Here is a 23,254-nt window from a genome sequence, read left to right as displayed (position 1 = left end):
GCGAGAGGGGAGCCGGGGAGAGCTTCCACGCTGCGCTCGGCTCGCCTCTGGAACAGTTTGTTTTTGGCGGGCTTCGCGGCGGCGGCGGCAGCGCAGCGCGCTGAAGCCTCTGGGGCTTGTGGGCTCTGTGGCCGTGTTCCCGCGGGAGGGGCCTTTTGCAGGCTCTTAGGAAACCCCTCTCCCTGCCCCGTAGTGTTTTGCGCGCTGGGGTGGTTTTGCGGCGCGTTTGGCAAACGGTTCTCTTTTGCCTCCTTCACCACAGGGGTTCTAGGTGGCTTTTGCTTGCCCGGCGGCCATTTTGTTCCCGGGTGGGCTGCTTTCACGGCGGCCATTTTGTGGAGCTGAGGCATCTGGGGGGCAATTCTTAGTTATACCTGGGGCCTCTGGGATTGGGGGTTGCCTCTTCGGGTGGCCAGAGTTAGCTTCCCTACTGGCAGTCTAGGCTGGGTATTAGTATTGTTGATCAGCTTTTATATTGCTTCTGTTTTACCCTCTGGGGGTTGGCAGGCTTTTGTGGGTTGCATTGTTAGCCTGTTAGAAGGGGCATAAATAATAATTCTATAAAAAAAAAAAAAAAAAAAAAGATGCCACCTAAGAAAGGAGTGGGCACTTCTAAAGGGAAGCAGCCTGCAAAGCGGCCTCCCGCTAAGCGGGCCCCCCCCCCTGCATTGTCCTCATCGGATGATGAGGGTGTTGATGGGGCTCAGCAGGAGATTTTGGCCCGCATAGCGGCGTTGGAGAGCAGTCGGGGAGTTTCCGCTGCTTCTGTTGGGGGTGCAAAGAGGCCTAGGTCCACTAGGGCATCTTCTCGCGTGGCTTTTCAGACAGAGGTTCTTAAACGTTTGTCTGCTCTTGAAGGTACTGCCAACCAAGGTGGGGATGATGCCAGCGGAGCGATAGAGCCGGGGGAGACAGACCTTCCTGGAGAGTCGGGTACTGACGATCAAGCTGGATCACAGGTGGCCCTGCCAGTGGCGGTAGCGGTTGATAACGCCTTGGGAGATGGTAAGTCGACTATGACACACAACACAGCTGCCTGGCCTTGGGGTCAGTGTGGGCAGGCCTCACCTGCGGGCGGTGGCACCCCTGGGCCTTACCCTTCTTGTAGTTACTGGCCTGCTGTGCCTGCGGGATCGCAGTCACCTTTGGAGCCATACGTTAGGCCAGGGCCGGGTCCTGCAGTGTCACATTTCTCAGCAGGGGCGTGGCCGCAGTGGGGTGCTCCTGGCTGGCAAGCAAGTGGGGCTGCCATGCCGGCTGGTTCCCAAGCTATGCCCAATGCTCAGCAATTTGTGCTTTCCTCAGCACAGGGCCTGGCTGGGCAGCCTAGCTGGTTCTCTGGTCCTGGTTTTCTCTGGCAGGGTCAGCCTTATGTTCAGACCCCTTATGGGTCTGTACCGTTCAGAGCTTTACCCTTTGGCGATACCGCCTTACCGTTGGGGGACCATTTGACCCCGTCCACTCGTGATAAGATATTAAAGGGAGAATACATCGACGTCTTCACCCTTCTCTTCAGGGAACTGGAGAAGAAGGACAAGGAAGACTTAGATGACAGGGAGAAGGAAAGGTTAAAGCGTAGACGGGTGGATAGGACGTGGTTTAACTGGTTGCCGGGGTTCCTTATATATGCTGGGGTCCTGGCTAGGGCGCAGCCTTGGAGGGCAGCCTCCCTTATCCAGTACATGGATATAATTTACAAAGGCTATTCGGACTTCAGTGGTGCTGCATGGTTGCAGTACGATGAGGAGTTCCGAATGCGGGCTGCCATGAACCCCACTATCCCGTGGGACCAGATACACCAGCAGTTGTGGTTGCAGGTGATGTCACCTGCAAAGCCTAACTTTGGGGATAGGTCTGATAGTGGGCATTTGGTCCACAGGGCATCGACTTCTTCTGGCACCCGCGCCTCCGCGGGGCAGTCGGTTCAGACACGGCTGCTTTGCTGGGAGTTTGCCTCACAGGGTGTCTGTGCCAGGAAGTCTTGCCCTTATAAGCACGAATGCCCCATGTGCGCGGGGCCCCATGCTTTTACAGCCTGTCCCAGATCCAAGAAACGGGGTGGGGGTAGGCGCCCCTGGGGAGGCAACCAGCCTCCGTCTGGAAAAGGGTCCCAGCCCCATAAATCTGAGAACCCTCAGTGAGTTGTTGCTGGGTTACCCTCGGCGGGATGATGCGGTTTATTTGTTAAATGGGTTTATGTTTGGGTTCCGCATTCCGTTTCAGGGGCCACGGTCCTCATTCATGTCAACGAACCTCAGGTCTGTCGTTGGCATGGAAGGGGTGGTTAGGACCAAGATAGCACGGGAATGTGCGGCAGGCCGGGTTCTTGGCCCGTTTTCGGCCCCTCCTGTGCCATGCCTGCGTGTTTCCCCTTTGGGGGTGGTGCCCAAGAAGGCTGCGGGCGAGTATCGCCTGATTCACCACCTATCTTACCCGAAAGGGGCATCAGTGAATGATGCCATCCCCGATCATCTGTGCACGGTCCGCTATACGTCTTTTGACCAGGCTATGCGAGTGGTTAGGCGTTGTGGGGTTGGGGCAGAGTTGGCCAAATGCGACATAAAGTCAGCGTTTCGTCTGCTCCCCGTGCATCCAGATGACTTCGAGCTGCTGGGTTTTGCTTTTGAGGGCCAGTATTACATGGATCGGGCTTTGCCTATGGGCTGTTCGATCTCCTGTGCGGCCTTTGAACGGTTTAGCTCGTTCCTTGAATGGGCATTGCGTCAGCAGACGGGTTGTGGTGATACCAGTCATTATCTCGATGATTTTATCTTCGTTGGGAGGGCTGGCACAGGTCAGTGTGCGCGCTTGCTGGCAGGTTTTACTGACTTAGCTCAGCGTTTGGGTGTTCCTCTTGCTGAGGAGAAAACTGAGGGACCCTCGACAGTGCTGACCTACCTGGGGATTGAACTTGATACAGTTCAGCAAACCTTTAGGCTGCCTGAGGCGAAGGTGCATGACCTTCGTGGGCGTTTGGCCACCCTTAAGGAGAAGCACAAGGTGTCTCTTCTTGAACTGCAGCAGGTTGTGGGGCACCTTAATTTCGCTTGCAAGGCTGTTGCCCCGGGGAGGGCATTTCTTAGGCGTCTATGTGACGCCATGGCTTCCTTGAGGCTGCCACATCATAGGTTGCGCATATCTAGGGGCATCAGGGAGGATTTGGAGGTTTGGGAATCCTTTCTTAACTCGTTTAACGGGGTCACCTTTTGGAGGGAGGACCTACTGCTTGAGGCTGAACTCCAGGTCACTTCTGATGCCTCTGGCGCAACTGGCTTTGGTGTTTATTTTCGGGGGCACTGGTGCGCTGAAGAATGGCCAGTTGACTGGCATGATGGGGTTTTGGATAGGGATCTTACCTTTTTGGAATTTTTTCCAATTCTGGTAGCGATCTGGCTGTGGGGGGGTGAGTTGGCCAACCACACGGTGCACTTTTGGTGCGATAATTTGGCTGTGGTACAGGTGATTAACTCCCTCACTTCCAGATCGCCTAGAGTAATGAGATTGGTTAGGTTGTTCACGCTCCGGTGCCTCCGACTGAACATTTTGTTCTTGGCAAAACACGTTCCAGGGGTAAACAATGGATTGGCGGACGCTTTGTCTCGCCAACAGATGGAACGGTTTCGCCAACTTGCTCCCGAAGCCGATCTGCAGCCCTCCAGGATGCCAGAGGAGTTGTGGCACCTTGGGAACGTGAGGTTCAGCGTGCCATTTCGCTAGCCATTGCCCCCAGCACCCGGAGGTCCTATGACCGCGCCGTTCAGCAGTTTGTTACTTTTCGGCTTGGGGCGGGACTGCCCCAATTGTGGCCGATTCCAGTGGAGCACATACTGCGATTCTGTGTTGATCGTAGAGGTAAGGGTTGTGCTCCTAGAACAATCAGAGGTCAGCTGGCGGCCCTGGCGTTTGTCAGCAAGGCTCGCGGCTGGCAGGATTTTACGGGGGACTTTAGAGTCCGTAAAATGTTAGAAGGATGGGTGCGAGAGATGGGAGCTCAGGTAGATGATAGGGAGCCTATGTCCCCTGCCATTCTCAAGGGGTTGGGGGCTACGTGGGCTGATGTATGTAGTTCTGACTTTGAAGCCAAGCTCTTCCATGCAGCGGCTCTTATTGCCTTCTTTGGAGCCCTGCGGGTAAGTGAGTTGGTGGTTCAGTCAGCTAGGGACAACTCAAATCGGGCCTTGTTGGCCCGAGATGTTAAATTGGCTGGGGAGACGGTAGCAGTCACCATTAGGCGATCTAAGACGGATCAGCTGCGGAAGGGCTCGGTGGTGCAGCTGGGTGCTTGTGCTGATCGGGAGCTTTGTCCTGTGCTTGCGCTTAGAGCATACTTGGAAGCTCGAGGGGATGAGCCCGGGGTGTTGTTCATTCACAGTGACGGGGCTCCCCTTACTCGTTTTCAGTTCTGGGCAGTTACTGCACGGGCTCTCGCCAAGCTTGGGTTGGCAGGTTTTAGGTTTGGCACACACTCTTTTCGGATTGGAGCGGCCTCGACGGCCGCTGCAATGGGTTATTCTGGTCCAGCCATTCAGAAGGTAGGCCGTTGGAGGTCTTCGGCTTACAAGTCCTATGTGCGCCCCCTAACGGGGCCTTTATAGTCTTTTAACTGTTGTCTTTTCTTAGGTGCTGTGGCGCATCGAGGAAGGTGCTCTATCCTTATCTGCGGGCACAGCTTCGTCTTTTGGGCCGCTCACCAGGCTAAGAGGACGGCGTTCGGGTCCCAGCTTGGCCTGAGCCAGTGGGCTACGGTGGAGTGGCAGGGCCGTCGAGGCCTGCGTTGGCCTGGTCTGCTTCCACTATTATTTGAAGGGAGGTGTGCCCCTCCACCTCATATTCTCGTCATTCACCTGGGGGGGAATGACTTGGGTTTGGTGAAGGGCAAGGCCCTGTCACTGCAGGCCCAGGCAGACTTGCGGTTGATAGGCAAGCGCTGGCCTGGTGTCTTAATCATTTGGTCCGATATTCTACCCAGGAGGGTTTGGCGGGAGGCCTTGGATGCTAAAGCTATAGAGGGAGCACGTTATAAGGCCAATAAGGCCTTACACAAGGCTTTGGAGAAGGGGTTGGGGGTTTACTTGCCCCACCCCGGTATAAGGGCTGCTCTGCCGGACCTCTACCGAGGTGACGGAGTTCATCTTTCTTTTAAAGGCAACAACATATTTTTAGACGACTTGCGGCGGGGATTGCTGGAGGCGTTACGCCATATTTGGGGCGTCGAGGCCTAAGCAGAGGCTTGACCTCGTCGGTGGCAGGTTAGAGTTGGGATTTGAGAGCGGGCCGGTGAGTACCCTTGGCACATCCTCATTGGTGGGGAGTGGGGGTCTGTCAGGAGCGGCTGCGGCCCTACGGCTCAGCTGCGAGGGCAGACTGCCTAGTGGGACCTCCCAGACAAGTCCTTATCCCAGGCTGTACGGCTTGGGGTGTTTGGAGCTTTATGGGGGGAACCATTCGCCTGGCCGGCCGGGCCCAAGCCATCTCTGTTGGATGGCTCGCACCCGGGGCAGTGGGTCTCGCCCAGGCAGGTTCAAGGAGAAGGTCCCATGGTGACCACTGGCTTGACCTGTACCGCTAGTTAGCTCCCCTTGTTGCCGCTGTTGAGGTTATGTTGTTGCTTTAATAAAGTAGCCCTTAGTACCCAAAACCTGTGTCTGCCTCTTTCTTCCAACTAGGGTATCAAGGAGGCAACCCCCAGCCGCGGCATAGCCGTTAAGGCTGGGTGCCTATTTTGATGCCCTGGAAGGAGATAGAGCAGAGCTCCCCTTCCAGGACCTGTGGGGTGGGCGGAGCTAGCCTGTTTAGGCGCGCTCCGCCCGTTTCCCCCTCAGTTGGTGCCTCGAGCTCGGCCCACCCTCCGCACCCTATAACAGGACAGGATTAGCCGGTCGCCTTCTTTGGGGCCAGGCAGGAATTTTTCCCCCTTTTGCAAATTGGCATGGGCATCTGGGGTTTTTCGCCTGCCTTGTTCTGTTGTGGGGGTTGTGGTAATTGGCAGGCGGTGCCGCAGCCTGTTAGGTTAGTGGCAGGTTAGAGTTGGGATTTGAGAGCGGGCCGGTGAGTACCCTTGGCACATCCTCATTGGTGGGGAGTGGGGGTCTGTCAGGAGCGGCTGCGGCCCTACGGCTCAGCTGCGAGGGCAGACTGCCTAGTGGGACCTCCCAGACAAGTCCTTATCCCAGGCTGTACGGCTTGGGGTGTTTGGAGCTTTATGGGGGGAACCATTCGCCTGGCCGGCCGGGCCCAAGCCATCTCTGTTGGATGGCTCGCACCCGGGGCAGTGGGTCTCGCCCAGGCAGGTTCAAGGAGAAGGTCCCATGGTGACCACTGGCTTGACCTGTACCGCTAGTTAGCTCCCCTTGTTGCCGCTGTTGAGGTTATGTTGTTGCTTTAATAAAGTAGCCCTTAGTACCCAAAACCTGTGTCTGCCTCTTTCTTCCAACTAGGGTATCAATCTCATTTCCGCTAATCTGGAATGCAGTCGCTTATTTAACATCAAGAGGAGCTTGACACGCAACATCAAGCAGCTTGACACTCAAAAGGACCAATAGATTCTGTAAACTTGACTCTAAAGCAAAACAAATTGGCTCTTTCTAGATTGATGGATACCAGTTAGAAGAAATTGATAGCACTTCTGTTTGGTAAGAAAAAGTTTTTCAACAAATTCATCTCAGGACTGTGTCCTTCATCATCTGCTACCTTAAATTTTGGGAACTTTGAGGCATCATAGAAATCTGCGTGGTAAATATACAGCTTATCTTGCACATCATTGTGCAAGGTGCAGCCTCCGTCCGGGAGTGCTCCCGTGATTTGGGCCAGTTTATCTCCCTGCCCCTTACCTGGCAGTCCTACGATGCAGCCACCCATACTACCGCTGCCAGATTGGCATGCTCCTCGGCCAGTAACTGCTGCAAGAGGGCCAGCTCAGCACCCAGTGAGCCAGCCGCCCCGTTGGCGTGGCAGGCATCCAGAGCGGCTTCCCACAGACACAGTGCAGGCACTCCTTGGCACAGCGCCCTGTCCCCTAACAATTATGCCCTGCCCTGAGGGAGTGCTCCCGCAATTCAGGCACATTTACCTTCCCGCCCCTTACCTGACAGCTCTCTGGTACAGCCGCCCAGGCCACTGCCACCAGCTTGGCATGCTCCTCGACCAGCAGCCACTGCAGGAGGGCCACCTCAGTGCCCAGCGAGATGGCCATCCCGTTGGTGTGGCAGGCAGCCAGGGAATGTGGGCAGCCTCCCACGGATGCAGCACAGGCCCTCCCACTTGATGTGGTGCCCCCTAAAAATTATGCACCCGGGGTGACTGCTCTTCTGGCCCCTCCTCATGCTACACCATAGCCCAGAAGCAAGTCTCATGTTATTTCTTTTTTTTTGAAAAAATTTTTATTGGGTTAGAATCCATTATTTTTACATTTACATTCAATTTTCCCCAAATTTTTCATTTCTAACCCCCTCCCTTTCCCCCCCTTTTGTTGACTTCCAACAGTTTTCCAACCCTTTGTCCCTTTTCCCTTACTTCTATTAAATTTCTCTATCTAAAACAAATACATATTCTCCATTATACTAAGCAGTACATCCTTAACTACTTTTCTTATTATATACCCAAACTGTAAGTCTTTGTTTCCATCTTAGATAAACAATTTATCCCTTTTTCCAATTTTAAATATTTCTATATTTCTATATCATAAACCTATATATCATAAACCATAAAAATCTTACACGTTTAAATCAAACAATTTGACTTATTCTCTATGTGTTACTCATTCTATCTTTTTATGGTAATTCTATATAACTCTCGTCACATAGTCAATCAATTTGACTCGTCTATACATTCAGTTTGGTGCATTATACAAATCTTATCAAAGAAAGAAAATATTGTTGGTTACTCAATCCGTATATTTAATCCTTATCCTTAATTATTTTCTATCAATATTCTATTTATTAACCAATATATATCTATATATATATCAATCTGTTAATCTAACTGCTTATAAATTCACATTTATCTCTTCTCCCCCCGGTAAAGTCACCCCCCTCTACATTTTATTATACTTCAGTAGTTCTCAAACTGCCACAGTTTTCCTCCCACCTCCCATTTCTTCTCCAGATATTGTTTCAGCTTCTCCCAATCTGTGTTAAACTGCCCTGAGTCCAGATTTCTCAGTTTTCTTGTCATCTTGTCCATTTCTGCCATGTACAGCAATTTGTAGGTCCAATCTTCAATAGTTGGCACTTCTTGTACTTTCCATTTTTGCGCATACAAAAGTCTAGCTGCTGCTGTCATATAAAATATCAACGTCCTATGATGGGCTGGAATTCCCTCCATTCCCAAGTTTAGTAGCAGGAGTTCTGGGTTCTTATTTATTTGAAATTGTAAAATTTCACTCATTTCTCTTATTATTTCCCCCCAGTACTGCCTAGCTACCTCACACGACCACCACATATGATAGAGGGAGCCCTCATGCTTCCTACATTTCCAGCATTTATTAGAAGTGTTCAAATTCCCTAGCGCAATCTTCTTTGGTGTCATGTACCAACGATAGATCATTTTGTAGATACTCTCTTTAATATTTGTACATGTCGTTATCTTCATTGTAGTCTTCCACAAGTATTCCCATGCCTCCATTGTTATCTCTTTGTTAAAATTTATAGCCCATTTCACCATTTGTGTTTTAACTGTCTCATCCTCAGTATACCATTTCAACAGTACTTGGTATACCTTGGATATTCTTTTCTTGTCCTCTTTAAGAAGGGTCTGCTCTAGTCTCATGTTATTTCATAGAGTTTATTCCTAGGAAAATGGCCTTAAAATTCAAGCCAGAGACATGTAACTGCTACATCCTTATTTTTGCATGTATGTAGAATAATGATTAAAAAATAGTTGACCAACCAAAATACGCTTATTAAAGAGCATCCAGTGAATGTCAGATTTTTTTTTGCTGATAATGATCATTTTCATACCTGTGAGTCTTAAATCAGTACTGGGCTTTTGGTATTTTAAAAGCCTTAGATGTTGCTGTTTACTGGGGGTTCAATGGTTAGAATGTCAGACTAGGATCTGAGTGACCCAGGTTCTAATCTCCACTCTGCTCTGGAAGCTCAGTTGGTGATCTTGGGCCTGCCTCATAAGATTGTTGCTGTGAGGGTAAAGTGGAGACGGGGAGAATAATATTGTAATCACTTTGGGTCCCCATTGGGGAGAAAAGTGGAGAATAAATATCTAAATAAATAAAACTGCCACAGCTTCTCCAGCTTTTCAAAACCATTATTTTGAGGTAAATCCAGGGCTTTTTTCTGGGAAAAGAGGTGGTGGAACTCAGTGGGTTGTCCTCGGAGAAAATGGTCACATGGCTGGTGGCCCCGCCCCCCAATCTCCAGAAAGAGGGGAGTTGAGATTGACCTCCGTGCCACTCAGCGGCACCATTTTCAAGAGGTTTTCAAGAGGTTCCGGAACTCCGTTCCCCCACGTTCCCCCTGAAAAAAAGCCCTGGGTAAATCACAACTGGTGCTGGCTCCTTGCTAATTTAAGGATGAGTATCAGTTTTACAATGATTCTTTATCATCCTACCTATATGGTATGGACTGGAAGATGGAAAACAAGGAAGAGCAATGCTATATATTCTTGACTGAAATATTAGCAAACGTTTTAGATTTCTGTTATTTCGTTCTATAATATTGACCTCATGGTGCTAAGATCACAGTTATAAAGCTAAAGAATTTAATTTTGTATAGGGACAATGCAAATTTTGCTACAAACATTTTCAACAGTTGAACTGACCATCTACTAAGGTGTAGGATCAATGTCAGCCAATCACCGAGCCTATTTGGATTGGGCTGAGAATGCTTGATGAACACGTCTGCATCATGTATATGTGCATAGAGAAGCTCTTGATCCAAACCAGTCATCAACCATTAGCCTCATTAGGGACCATTCAGATGAACATCAGAGTAGAGTTTTTTAAAAACATAGCATTCATTTATAACCAATTTATATTAGTTCTGACTGATTAAAGCGTCTAACAATTACCTGTGAGCAGAACAGCCAGTTAAGCAGCAAGGACAAGAAGGGGAGTAGGACTTAACAAACAGACAAAGAAGTCATGGGCCATTTCCACACACGTTGAATAATGCACTTTCAATGCACTTTCGCAATCCTTTAGAAGTAGATTTTTTGTTCCACACATGGAAAATCAGTTTCAAATGTTCACTAAAGAGTATTGAAAGTGGATTATCCAACGTGTGTGGAAGCAGCCACTGAAACACGACTTCCATGGTTGCAACTGGCAAAGGGGATGAGGGCCAAACTGAAAGGCGTTTGAGCAACCCTAGTTTTCTGTTATTGAACTATGATTTTATGTGTTTATTTGACTACTCGTGGAAGCTGCCTTAGAAATTTTAGTAAAAGGCAAGGAAGAAATATTTTTAAGCAAACAAATAAATAAAGTTGTCAACCATCTTTTGGAAAGTTACCATATTCTGCTTCCGGAATAACATGGATCCCTCAGCAATAAATTTCAAAGTTTAAAACTGTGAAGGCAAAGAGCTGCTTAATTTATTTATACAAAAATAAGTGTGTGTGTTGCAATCCAAATTAGGAAGACTGTTCTGTTCCACTTGAAAAAATGTAAGGAGAATCCCTCAAATGCATTTTACTCTGTCAGAAACTGCAGCAACAGGGAATAGGGAAGGAAGGAAGGAGATAAGCGGGAGCCACCTTTCCTGACAGTTAGAACCCTGGAGACACATTGATGATGTACATGAATTAAGTTTCACAATTCATTCTCCACCCTAGAGAGAAAGATTTACCATCAAATAACTTGATGGAAATAAGCAAAAAACATCAAAAGGTGCTGTAGATACTTTGAGGTACTCTATCTGCCCTAGTGTCATCAAGAATGACTGGATATTCTTGTTTGATAGATGTTTATTTTGTATGTACAGACTGTGCTTAATCTGATACATGCCGGATGTGTTGCTGAGCAGGGCAGAGTTCATGTTTTGCATACCATCTTGAAACAAGAAAGTGACTTTTGTCTGGGATATCTGAGGGAACTAGTTGCCAAGAAGCATATAATGTAAGTCTGTAATCTATAATGTTACTGTTTCTTCAGACTGAACCTAGCTTTTGAAGAGCTTTTAGCTTTATTTTTCTCCAAAGTAGTGGAATGAATAATATCAACAAATAAACTGAATTGGAACATTGCAATAAATTTGTGCTGGTTTATGTGCCTCTAGATAGCTGTATGCCTGTTGATGAAAAATATGCCTTTTGCCCCTGATTTACATGTCAGTAGGAAGGATCTGGATCTGGAAAGAAGAACAATAACTAAGTCACAATTCATCTTCAAAATCTGAAAATATTCCTTTGCAGCCGTATAGTTGTGTGTGAGGCAATGAACACACAACGCACAGGATCTTGGATAACAGAAAAGAGCAAGAGTTCAGTCTGCCTGCTCCTCTGCCAGAGAATGGCAGATACTACAGGTCAGGTCAGGTCAGATACTACATTGCGGGGGTGCAAGCCCCACAAATGCCCAACAGGGAAGCCAGCTCACTGAACCTGTTATGTGTTATCCACTTTTTCAAGGGCAAACAGAATATCTCTATACATATTGGTTCATTCTATTTTCCTCGGGTGCAGGGGTTTTTCCTGTTTGGTTGCTGCTGGTGCTTCTCCTCACCAGCTGCACAGCACATGGGGCCTACTTAGGGTGAAGCTGTGAGATGCTGTGCCTATTCAGCTCTTCAATGGCCTGGACAAGGTAGAGCTGGCAAGGAGGAGTATGGGTGCCACTGGCATAGGGTGAAGCTGGAAGCCTCTGTGCCCGGACTCTTATCACTAACCCGACTATGGAAGAGGGTTGGTGCTCAGGGCAGCAGCTCACTGAGCTATTCCCTGATAAAGTAAAGGGCCAAATGCCCCCTTTACACCTGCTAAATTGGAGATAAGGCAATTACACATTTTAAAGTGGCAGGTAAGAAGCATTTATTTAAACCTTTTTATGCCTCTTATTCACCCAACTAAGGATCCACAAGGCAGCTATATATTGGTGTGTGTGTGTGTGCGCATGCGCATGCATGCATAACAGTTAATGAAACAGAAACACATAAATGGGAAGCAGGGTCAGTGAGGGAATGGCAAACAAACCAGAAAAGTCTTCACACACTGGTGGAAGACACTGATAGTGATGACAGGTGACTTTCGCTGGGGAAGGAATTTTGATGCTAAGACTGAGAAATCCCTTTCTTAGGTTTCCCCAGGTCTAATCTCAGGTGGCAGGGGAAAGTGAACAGGGCCCATGAAGATGTCCAAAGTGGTCATGTGGATTCTTGACATATGCTAGTCCCAAGACATATAATACTTCAAAGGCTGATACTATCACCTTGAATTGTTTCCAGAAGCAAAATGGGAACCAGTGTAGATGGAACAAGACTAGAGTGATATGATCCCCAGGAGCCACTCCAGCCAGCATTCTGGCAGTAGAATTCTGTAACAGTTATAGCTTCTGGACAGTCTTCAAGGGCAGTCCTATACAGAGTACATTGTAATAGTCTAAGATAGATGTTACAGTGGCAAGATCCTTTTGCCCAGGAAAGACTGCAGCTGGCTTACCAAAGCTGATAAGAGGCACTCCTGGCTTCCTCCACCACATGCTTTTCCAGCAGGAGCCCTAGGTCCAACAGTCTCTCCACAACCCTCTCCAGAAAAAGAGACACTTCAATTCCTGGGTCAGTCCTTCTACCTACTCTTCTAACTAGAGGAAGTTAGGCCATTTACACACATCTTAACATCGCACAAAACTCACAGAACGAGGGCGTCTTCATGGCGCAATTTCTGATGTCATCCCGTCATGATTCGGTTTTCGTGGTGCAATGACGTCAGAAATCGCTCCGTGAAGACACCGTCATTCTGTGAGTTTTGTGCAATGTTAAGACATGTAAATGGCCCAGGAGTGGGAGCTACTTACCTGAACACATGCATGAGCTCCAGTTGATGATGACATCACTTCCAGTGTGACCTTGAAGCAATGGTGTCATGCCAGAGCTGATTCTGTATTAGATCAAAACATAGGTGCTTTGAGGTCCTTGGAAGACAAGCAGACTAAAAAGGTGATGGAACAGAATACACATTGTGTTTTATAGCTGCTTGCCAGTGACCTATATTTGAAGACATGTATCTGTTGCACATACAGACCTTTTCTTGGGCCTGCAGTAGGCTGCATGAAGCACAGCACGTACAACTCACAAGGTGTTTGGTAACTTTTTTGTGTTTTTCTGGCCCACTAGGATTACATATATTATACTTGCCATAGAGCATGACACATTTTTCTACCCAAATTTGGGAACTTCCAGGAATATAGTTCTAAGCCACTGTTGATAACTATATAGATGGTTAAACTTTGAATTATATTTAATTATTGGCCTGGGCCACATCCTATGCAATTAAACTCACAGCATATTTTCATGCTGGGTGAAAAAGAATTTCCGACAGGGAAACCACAAAACCCATAGTCAAGTCATGTACTTTCTGTTTCTTATTTGGATTATATATATAACTGCATGACAACCATTACAAATTGAACATTCATTAATCTTTATACCACAATTGTGGGCCAAAAAGAAGTCCAGTTCAAACAGAAACCTTGGCTATGGATGGATGAACGTGGGGTGACTAAAAATTACAGATTCACGCATTGGTAACTATAATGTGCCTTTAAAGATTTTCTGTCCTTAAGATAATCAGTTTATTGCTGCTCATACCAGAATCATTCTTTTAAGCAGATATGACAGAAATCTATCTAGTACATTTTTATCCCACTCTTTTTCCAAGGACCTTATAGTGGCATAAATATTCTCTCTCCCCATTTTATCTTCACAATCACTCTCTGAAGTAGGCTAGGCTGAGGGCCAATTCACAGGTAACAAAGTCCATGTGTCATGCAGGCTGTCAGCAGACATGCACCTAGAGTTCAGTGCTGGGAATTCAAAGTGTCCCAGAAGGCTCTGTTAATTTCACTCCTCTTTGGGGAAGCAAAGATAAAATTTACAAACTCTCTGAGGAACTATCTCCACTGGCTCTGGCCGTCATCACACGGCCATAAATTTAGCGCCAAACTAGCGCCATCTCCCGCTGAATTCTCACCTTATTCCGGCTCTCTTGTGATTGCGCCATTCTCCCCAATTCACGCTTTGTGACTCTTTATGTCGTCTTTATCCACTTCCATGTGAATGCCCTGGATCGACTATGAACGCTTTGCAACACCAAAACGCTCACTCTCCCTGATCATCTGTCTCACCTAACACTGATTCTCCTGCCCCACAAGCCCCAGTGCGACCAGCAATTAAGCCTCAAAGTAATTTTTTTTAAAAAACGTCAGCCTTACAGCACTATAGCGCTATTCTGCCATGGGTGGGAAACCTCTGCTACCTATCACGGTTGGCTTTTGGGTTGGCCCAGCACAACATTATAATAGAAGAGTGATATAACGCAAATATGCGGAAAATTTTTTTTTTTAAGGGGGTGGGATTTTTAGGGCCCCGTTTCTGGAGGCACTTTGACTGACCGTCGAATTGCACTTTTCCTTTTTAATGTGACTGACTGGAAGCGCAAGCAGTTGTCAAAAGATGGGAGAATCCGTTCTAATAACGATAACAGAAGAAACGATTTCTAGTGCAAAACTGACGAAATAGGGGCCTGTGTGATGACGGCCTCTGTCTTTTTAAACTACGCTTCTCGGCTAACATTGCATCTCCCTGCACTTGAGTGTCTCCATGTAAGATGTCTTGTGTAGAGAGACTGTAAGACTCACTGCCCTTTGGTTGCCCAGCAAACTTCCTGGCAGAGTGGAGCTATGAACTCAGGTCTCTCAGTTCCTAGTCAAGCACCATAACCTGTACAATGCAGTCTCTCTCATTGCACTGGGTTATTGACCTTCTCAGCCTAACCTACTTCACAAGGAGAGCGGTTGTAAGAATGAAATGGAAGAGAAAAGAACCCTGCATGCCACCCTGAGGACTCAGGAAGAAGGGTGGGATAAAATGTTAATAAACTAATAATATTAAACCACTTGGAAAATAAGTAGGTGCATGAACATTTGACCTCCTATGTCTGAGAAAAATCAACAAATATTGTGAAAAAGTGTCTAGAAGAATTGGCTTCAGGCCAGTGCAAATTTAGTGTATGAATGGTGCTAAAAATAACTTACTAAAACAAGAAAGCCCTGTACTCAGTGGACTGCATCTATCATTCTCATCATCATGTGGTGAATCTCCATAATACCAATGCATTGAAAGACTCAGTTTTCCCAGTGGTAGTATACATATTAACTGCCATTCTTCATATTGTTAGACTCTTCTTACTCAAATCATCAGAAACATTTTCCCTTCTGATTCCATCTACAGACGTATAGGGCCATTCAGGACTTCCTTAAGGGTGGGAAAGACATTCTGCTCTGTACATTCTGCTTCACCTGCATCTTATCCTCCACTAAGTGTTCGTGTACGCATAGGCGTAGCGTGCATGGTGCGAGAGGGGCAGTGGCCCCAGGCCCAGTCTTCTTAGCACTTTTTAGGGGGCGCAAAATTTCTCCAGCCACTCATACTTAATCTTTGCACCTCAGCCAAACAGCTACACGCCTGCCCTCCTCCTCACTGCAGCCTCCTAATTGGTCGCTGTGCGGGGCTGCTCACTCTCATTTGCTGGAGGGCCAGCTGGGCCAGGAGCATGCTGGGAGATGTAGTCCCACAGACACCTCATCCACCTGGAATTAAAACTGCTCTCTAGAGCACAGAGATTACTTGGCAGCTTTGGCTGGTGGACTCTACAGCATTGTAAGTCACTCACCTACCCAGGCATCCCCCTCAATCTCCAGGAATTTCTCAACTGTCTAAAAAGAGATCCATCAGTAAAGGGACAGGGAGGGACTGGAGGAATCCCAGACATTCTCAACATTCTCTCATTCTGAGAGCTGGAATTGTTCCTTTACCACTCAAGGAAGTAATAACAACTGGAATAGTAGTAAAGCAAAAAAAAATCCAAAAAACATTCCATTCCATTTCTTGGAGGATCAGTTTGTACATCGTATTCCTAACTCTGCAGGGAAAGGAACAGGCATGCTTTGAACAGAACAAGATAAAAATATGGTATAATGACTGCTATGCCTCCAGGGGCTGACTGCCCCTGAACATGGAGGTTCTTTGCATGTGTAGTCTCCCTAGGCCACAGAGTTTTTTCTTCCCTCAGAGGTTTCAGAGGGGGACAAACCACAGAGTTAGAAAGATAGAGAGATCAGGGTCAGGGCATCTGTTTACTGTTTAATGCTCGCCTATGCTGTGTAGATTGCTATTTTGAGGACTTCCTCCCTTGTGACACCCTTCTCTTCCTGGCTTGATCACACTTCTGTCCCTTCTCTCCATCTTCCACCATGGATGCAAGACTTGTGCTGCCCATCCGTGTCCATCCTTAGACTAGATAGGTAAATGGGATCTATGTCTCTTCCTTTCCTATCAGAGTTTTGAGTTCCTAAAAAGGAACTCATTTCTTTTCTAAATATAAACCAAGTCTAAGTTTGTTATTTTCTCTTTCACACTCACATTTAAGGGATTTCACAGTGTTCTATGTGTGATAGTGCTCTGGAATTTATTTTATTTACTACATTTTCACCCACCCTTCCACCAAGGACATCACAGCAGTGGACATTTGTCTTCTCTATTTAACAGTCCTGTGAGGTAGGTTACACTGCCTCTCAGTATGATATGTATTGCTTAAAATTAGGAGTACTTTGTTACATTTCTATAGAGGTATAGATTTATCTGATATTCCTTCATATTCCTGATGCATATAGCGCATCAGTTACTTTTTTCAACACAATTAAAACTCTGTAGTCCATTGGAAACAGGGCTAGTATGTCCCGTTGACAGCAGGCTTAATTTAACTTTACTGTGCACAAGATGTAATTTAAAAACTCAGAATGAGTTTGTCTGGAAACGACAATTAAACTGCATACGTTTAATGGGAATAATATTAATATTGACAATGTTTCCAAGTTCTGGAAAAGAAAGAAAGAAAGAAAGAAAGAAAGAAAGAAAGAAAGAAAGAAAGAAAGAAAGAAAGAAAGAAAGAAAGACGTTAAATTAAAACAAATTACTGAAGTAGTTTATATTTCATGTGTGTATGCTTATATGTTTTACATGTTTGTTGACTGAAATAATTTTTTAAAGGAAGTGCAATCAAAACTTTAATGCAAGCTGCTGTTTCAGCTCATGAAGTTGATTTTTAGCTCACAACATTGCACAGCTTAGAGGGAACACTGATTTGTAATAAGTATGATCTTACTAGGTAGTTCCTATGTCATTTAATACCACCACCACCCCAAAAAAAAACACAAGGTAGAGGGTTCTGTCTCACACATAAAGGCCATGTAAAGAATCTATGACCTTTGTTTTACTTTTCTGAGTAAAAAAAAAAATGAAGTGGGGCAGAGAGGGTAGGAAGAAAGCGTGACTGAAATTACAAATACAATATTTTCTAAGTCCCCCGAAGAAGCCACAATATAAGCCATACAAAAGGGATGTGTTTCCAGTGAACACAAATAAAGTACTGCTCTTTTTAAAAGGTTTGGATTTGAGCATACTAGCATTAAATTAATTTTACTTTAATCACATCACTATTTTCTTAAAATACAGTACATGTGCTTGGGGGTAAGGAGCTCAATACTGGACTGGTGGAAGGGACTCAGGGAGTGCTAATGGTCCACGGGTTAGGGGCGCAATATTTGCTTTGCCCCGGGCACTGGCAACCCACACTACGCCACTGCGTGTACGCCAAACTGTGAAACCAGTACATAAGCATCCCCCAGGGCTGAGGTACTTGGTGAGCTAAATTGAGTGGACCTGATATTTTATGGCCTGCTACAAAGTGCTGGTTTGTCAAAAATAGTTATCCCAGGACTTGACAAATTTTCTTTGGCTCTAGGAGCCAGCCCCAAAAGGTAAGAGTCAAACTTATTTTCCAGCCTTAAGGTTTTGTATCTTAATGACCATATTTTCTAATTATTGCTACCACAAAACCTAATCCTAAACTCACAGTTTCTTATAATTTTATTAAAGCAATGACAAAAGAGTTGTAGCGTATAAATAAGAAAGGCATAACTCAATGCAACAGAAAGATAATTTTTAACTCTAACCTAACTTCTTTTTAATGTCTCATAATTTCATTATTGCTTTTAAAAGCTGTTTAATAGAATATTGAATATCAGAGCCAGATTAGAAAGCAGCTGGTTAATAAACGAATTCATCTATTACCAGTGAATGGTGTAAAATTAACATATAAACAAGCAATGAAAAGAACTTCATGCACTTAAATTTTTATGTCACATAGCAAAACATATTCTGAGAGACACTACAATAAAAATCATTGCTGAACATACTAGTTACCACAATGAAATTTCTTGGTGCCAGAGCAACCTGGCACCTGGGATTTGCCTATCCCTGAGTTATCCTATGTGCTTCCTTCACTAACAGGACATAAAATGAATGTGTTTCAGAAATTAGATCATGACGTAGAAGCTGTAGCTTCTGCAGCATGCAACAGCTCCCCTTCGTGATGAGGGCCATAAGTCTGTAATGGTGCCCCATAGGTCTCTAGGCATAGTTCTAAACAATACATATCGATGACCTGTAAAGTCCTAAAATGTGCTATGCTCCCATACCTTGTACATCCTCCATATGCTCTATCATAATCTCTTCACTCAGTTGTAGGTATCCTCATTGGTACCATCCTGTGCCAAGACCAAATAAAAATGGTGTGAAGGCAAGCAGTTATTCTTAGTAACCACTTCATATTTCCCTAACGGCTCAGTAAAAGAAGGTCCGGTAGTCATTAAAAAAATCTCATTATAAATAAGCAACTCCTAAATTAAATTTATTATCATATAGGAGAAAATATACCTAAGGGAGACTGTAATCATGAGTCTCATAAAACGAGCAAAGCAAGCTTCTGATACCCTGAGGCAACAATATGTTCAGTCACAAAATTACTTCAAATTACAGTATTTCATAGAAGTGAAAAAGACTAAAACAAAGAGTCAAGTATTACTGCAGTTTAACAGGCTTGGTGCCTTCATAAAATTAACAACCTTTTAGAGTTTCTATTCCCTTTGCAATATCTACCCCAATATCCTCACCAAGATCCTGAGACATGTACTTCCTGATTTATTTGGGGAAGAAGGGAAAAAATGGAATATAATCTCCTACGGATAGTAAAGAAACTAAAGATTTCAGAAAACTAGCTTTCTAAAACTTCAATGAATACTATCAGGAAATGAACTGAAAATATAAAGTAAATTGATTTCATTGTAAGTGTGATTAGTCACTGAGCATGCTCATAGATTGGAGACTATACTTTTATATGATTGTCCCGAGATACAGCATCACCATCGCTTTATAGTATGTGGAGTCAGCTGTGAAAGCCAAGATAATGCATTGGATATATTACATTTCTTACTTAATCTTAAAATAACAGGGTCACCTTTATAAAGAAATCTTAGTTCCGATGAAAACCAAACCGATGATCTAACCACAGTTCTGACTGCAATTATGGTATGGACCTGAGCAAATAAACTAGTTTTCATAAGTTAAATACCTTAAATGCTTGGCAAGTGGAGCAACAGCAAGAATTGAGAGTGAAGCGCAGAAGCAATGACCAAATTACCTCCAATAGAAAATGACCAGTAACTTTATCTTCCTGAATAGTTCTGATGCTGCTAGGTTTATGATGACCAGAACTAGATTTGAAAGATATTATGGAAAGCATTTAGTATGGTGGTGCTATTTTGCTATGGAGGATGGAAGGAATAGATTCTGTGTGAAAGATCACAAGATAAGCATTTTCCATGTAGTCACACTGTTCATAGCTGTGCTCCTGAAGCACTGGACCATAAAGAAGCAGCTCTTGCAGCATGTACATGAAGTGATCAGTGTAGTAGTATATGAATGGGATATGTGATTAGTAAGTTTACATCTTATATGTGAATGGGCAGTTGGACTAGTGTGGTTGTCTTCCCTTATTGGGCAACAGCAGATATATTTTCAGATCTTGGCTACTAACCAGCTTAACACCTAAGGTCTCCATTTCCTAAAGGTAAAGTTACAGCGCAACCCGAAGCACTGTAGATCCTTCTAAGTACATTGATTGAAGTAAGAGGGTTTGGTGGTGGTGGAGAATGCCCTCGAGTCATAGCTGGCTCATGGTGACCCCTGCTGGGATTAGAAGCGCATAAATAAACAAATACACTGTTATAGTTAGAACAAAATTTTAGTACAGTAGCACTTTAAAGAGCAACAATTTTTCCCAAGGTGTAAACTTTTGTGAGTTGAAGCTTACTTTGTCAAATGCAAATAGGAACAAACATCCATCAGACCTTATATCCAGGTCAGAAGCTGGAGGGACATTACAAGGAAGGGTTACTTGAAATCCAGAAGGAAGTGTACAATGCAAAAAGTAATAAGCTTACTTACTTGTTGCAGATTTTTAAAAAAACATTTTCTTTGTAAATATGCAAAAGAAGGGTCCATCTATATACAAGAAACATTCTGCCTCATGTCAAAGTGTGTTTTCAAGCCCTGGATATTTTAGTTCTGTGAAATACAATGATGTTTGCCACCACAAATGTATTTGTGTTTGTGGGAATGTTTCCACTCATAGATATATTGAGATTTAGTTTGATGTATAAATATACACCATATGCAATGTAAGTTTTTTTACATGGCTGTCAGAGGCTCCTCCTTCTTCATGCTCCTATGGCAGCACATCTCCTGTGACCTTCCGCTGGCTCATATGTTTGTTTCTTCTTTTACAGAAGTTTGACAAAGAGATTGCTTACATAATTCCTCTCAAAATAATTCCTCCTCAAATTCAAGAAAATAAAAAGGTTATAAAGAGAAAAATGCAACTGCTGCTTTACATGCCCCAGGCTGACCAACCCATCTTCCCATGCTTCCATCAAGGGAACATTGTATTGTGACTTGACAGATTGAACATGTCAGTACATTATGCAGAGCAGCATGGCTGTTCATGAAGAGGAGAGAATTGACAGGACATCTTTGTCAAATGCTGGAGTTTGTATATTTTCATTTTTGTCTCAGTTTTGGCAGCCCGTTTTAAGACCTTCCCACCTAAAACAGATTGTACTTGGTTTCCTGGAGCTCATCTGTAAATTCAGAAAAAGCCCTCCTAAGACTTTACCACTATATTCAGGTGTTATAGGGGTGATCACACGTCTGAACATTCCCCTTTATAAGTAATGCATTTTCAGATACAGAAAGCCAGCACAGCAGGAGAAGGCTAGCTGATATTCTTCTTCCTGACATACTTTCTATGGGCAGGGCATTTTTTTACCTGAAGCAGCAGCCAACCCCACACAACATGACATATTGGTTAGAATAGGAACAGAATTCAAATATGCACTCTGCCATGAATTTCATTGTGTCCTTGGGCCGGTCATTCTCTCTCATCCTAACTGATCTCACAGGGTTGTTGTGAGGGCAAGACTCAGGAAACCAGAATCATGTGCACTGCTGCTTGGAGAAGCAAACAGGAGGAAAGAACAGATTAAAATGTGACTGACTGACTGATTTGCATTTTGAAGTGGCATAGTCCCAAAGGGGACCTGTACCACAATACTTTGTTCTGAATGAGTAGTCCAAATCATAATAGGGTTCAAAACTCCATTTATTAGGCAAAGTCAAAGCTATGACAGAAGAACTGTAACATTAAAAGGAAGTTTCATAGACAATAATGGCAACCAATGAAATGGTTCACTAGCTGGAGCTGCCACTGCTCTTGCGGGACAGTCAAGTGGAAGGGAATTTTCTGTCTTCTTGGTAACCCTTAAGAAATGTTGGCTTGGGCAGGGTACACATCAGCCATGGCTGCTGACAAACTAGGTGCCCTTGGTTCAGGTAAGGAATACTGACATCAGTGAGGGAAGCCAACCAGTGAGCAACCACACACTTGTACAATGCTGCGGCATCACATTCCTTCTCTATTACCTCCTTATAATTATGTATGAGGGTGGAAATCCTCCTCTATTATCATGCAGCTTCAACTAGAGGTTTCAACTAGTGGAATATTTATCCATCCACTATATTTAGTGTGTATATCACCATCAAGTTGCAGCCGAGTTATGGCAACCTCATAGGGTTTTCAAGGCAAGAGATATTCAGAGGTGTTTTTATTACCGGAATTGGTCTCCTTGCGAGTAAGAGAATTTGTGGGGGGGGGATTAGGAAGCAAGGAAGACAGCTATGCGAAAGGCCAGTAACTATGGGATCTTTTCACCAATGTCTATAGGGTCCCTTCCGAAACAGCAAATGAGGCTGATGCTTAAGTTCAAATAACAATCTTTTATTAGAAAGAAAAATGCATGCACATGCACACAGAAATGCGCGCGGGGGGGGGGATGGTTACACACAGAGAGAGTCCTAGGAAGGTATAGTTGGGATAGAGAGAGGGGAATAAGTATATCTACCTGTCCTGAACAGCAGTCCACGGGTGAAGAGAGTAGCTTCAAATGTCCAGCATCCTCAGCCAAGCGAGAGCAAGAAGCTTGGGGTAACCTCAAGGGAACAGAGCTTAGGGTCCAGTACACATGTTTGGAGAGAGAGAGGCTTAGGGAAACGACCCTAAGGGAACAGCCAGGAAGCATGCACAATTTGAATGGGACCAGGGCACTTCTCTTATAGGGTAAAATGTGCCCTGGGTTGGGGTAGCCCATGTAGCTGTTGGAACAAAGGCTCCAATGGTCAGTTCCTGGGAGTAACAAAAGGTTTGATTGCCTTGATTGGTAGCTGCTGGGGCATGTGAAAGAGAATGCAAAATTTGTTCTAGTGCTGGACAAAAGGGCAGCTTGTTAGTGAGGTCCTCCGGAGCTAAGTTGATGAATTTAGTTGGGGAATGTACCTTCCCAGGAATGAACTATAAATACTTATGAATATCATTGGATTATCTCCTCAATCAGGGACAGGAGAGCTCATCACACGAGGAGGGAAAGGAATGTGTTAAGTGGGGATGACTCTGCGAGACCTTTGTTGAGCTGGATTCCTTAGGGGCTGGGGAGCCTGTAAATCCAATTACCACTGCTCACTCCACATTACTCTGTGGCATTCCATTCATGCCTGGGTCTCCTGGGCAGGGCTCAGCAACTGTTAGCTGGCAGTCCTCTGGCTGCAATACAAGCTGCCATTTTAAATCCAGAGGC

At 45.1% G+C, this 23,254-nt stretch overlaps 1 protein-coding gene and 1 long non-coding RNA gene across 2 annotated transcripts; one reads left to right on the top strand and one right to left on the bottom strand.

Moving 5' to 3' along the window:
* Positions 1 to 584: 584 nt before the first annotated feature.
* On the top strand, positions 585 to 6,413 carry LOC129336502 (uncharacterized). The gene is made up of 2 exons (XM_054989630.1): positions 585 to 1,005; positions 4,621 to 6,413. The coding sequence occupies exons 1-2, from the start codon at positions 585 to 587 to the stop codon at positions 5,220 to 5,222; spliced, it is 1,023 nt and encodes a 340-aa protein (XP_054845605.1). The 3' UTR covers positions 5,223 to 6,413.
* Positions 6,414 to 12,964: 6,551 nt separating this feature from the next.
* Positions 12,965 to 20,160, bottom strand: LOC129336955 (uncharacterized). Its single transcript, XR_008597757.1, has 3 exons — positions 20,104 to 20,160; positions 18,707 to 18,775; positions 12,965 to 13,047 (listed from the first exon to the last, which is right to left on the bottom strand). It is a non-coding gene; the product is annotated as an uncharacterized LOC129336955 (long non-coding RNA).
* Between the last annotated feature and the right edge of the window lie 3,094 nt (positions 20,161 to 23,254).

This window comes from Eublepharis macularius, chromosome 10 (genome assembly GCF_028583425.1).
Source record: "Eublepharis macularius isolate TG4126 chromosome 10, MPM_Emac_v1.0, whole genome shotgun sequence".
NCBI lineage: Eukaryota > Metazoa > Chordata > Lepidosauria > Squamata > Eublepharidae > Eublepharis > Eublepharis macularius.
This window is presented reverse-complemented; position numbering and strand designations above follow the sequence as displayed.

Bases quoted from the DNA above. Each gene is read 5' to 3' on its own strand.
- LOC129336502 (XM_054989630.1), top strand. From the start codon at position 585: ATGCCACCTAAGAAAGGAGTGGGCACTTCTAAAGGGAAGCAGCCTGCA. The intron at 1,006-4,620 runs GTAAGTCGACTA...GTCTTTTCTTAG, and splicing joins TGATAACGCCTTGGGAGATG to GTGCTGTGGCGCATCGAGGA.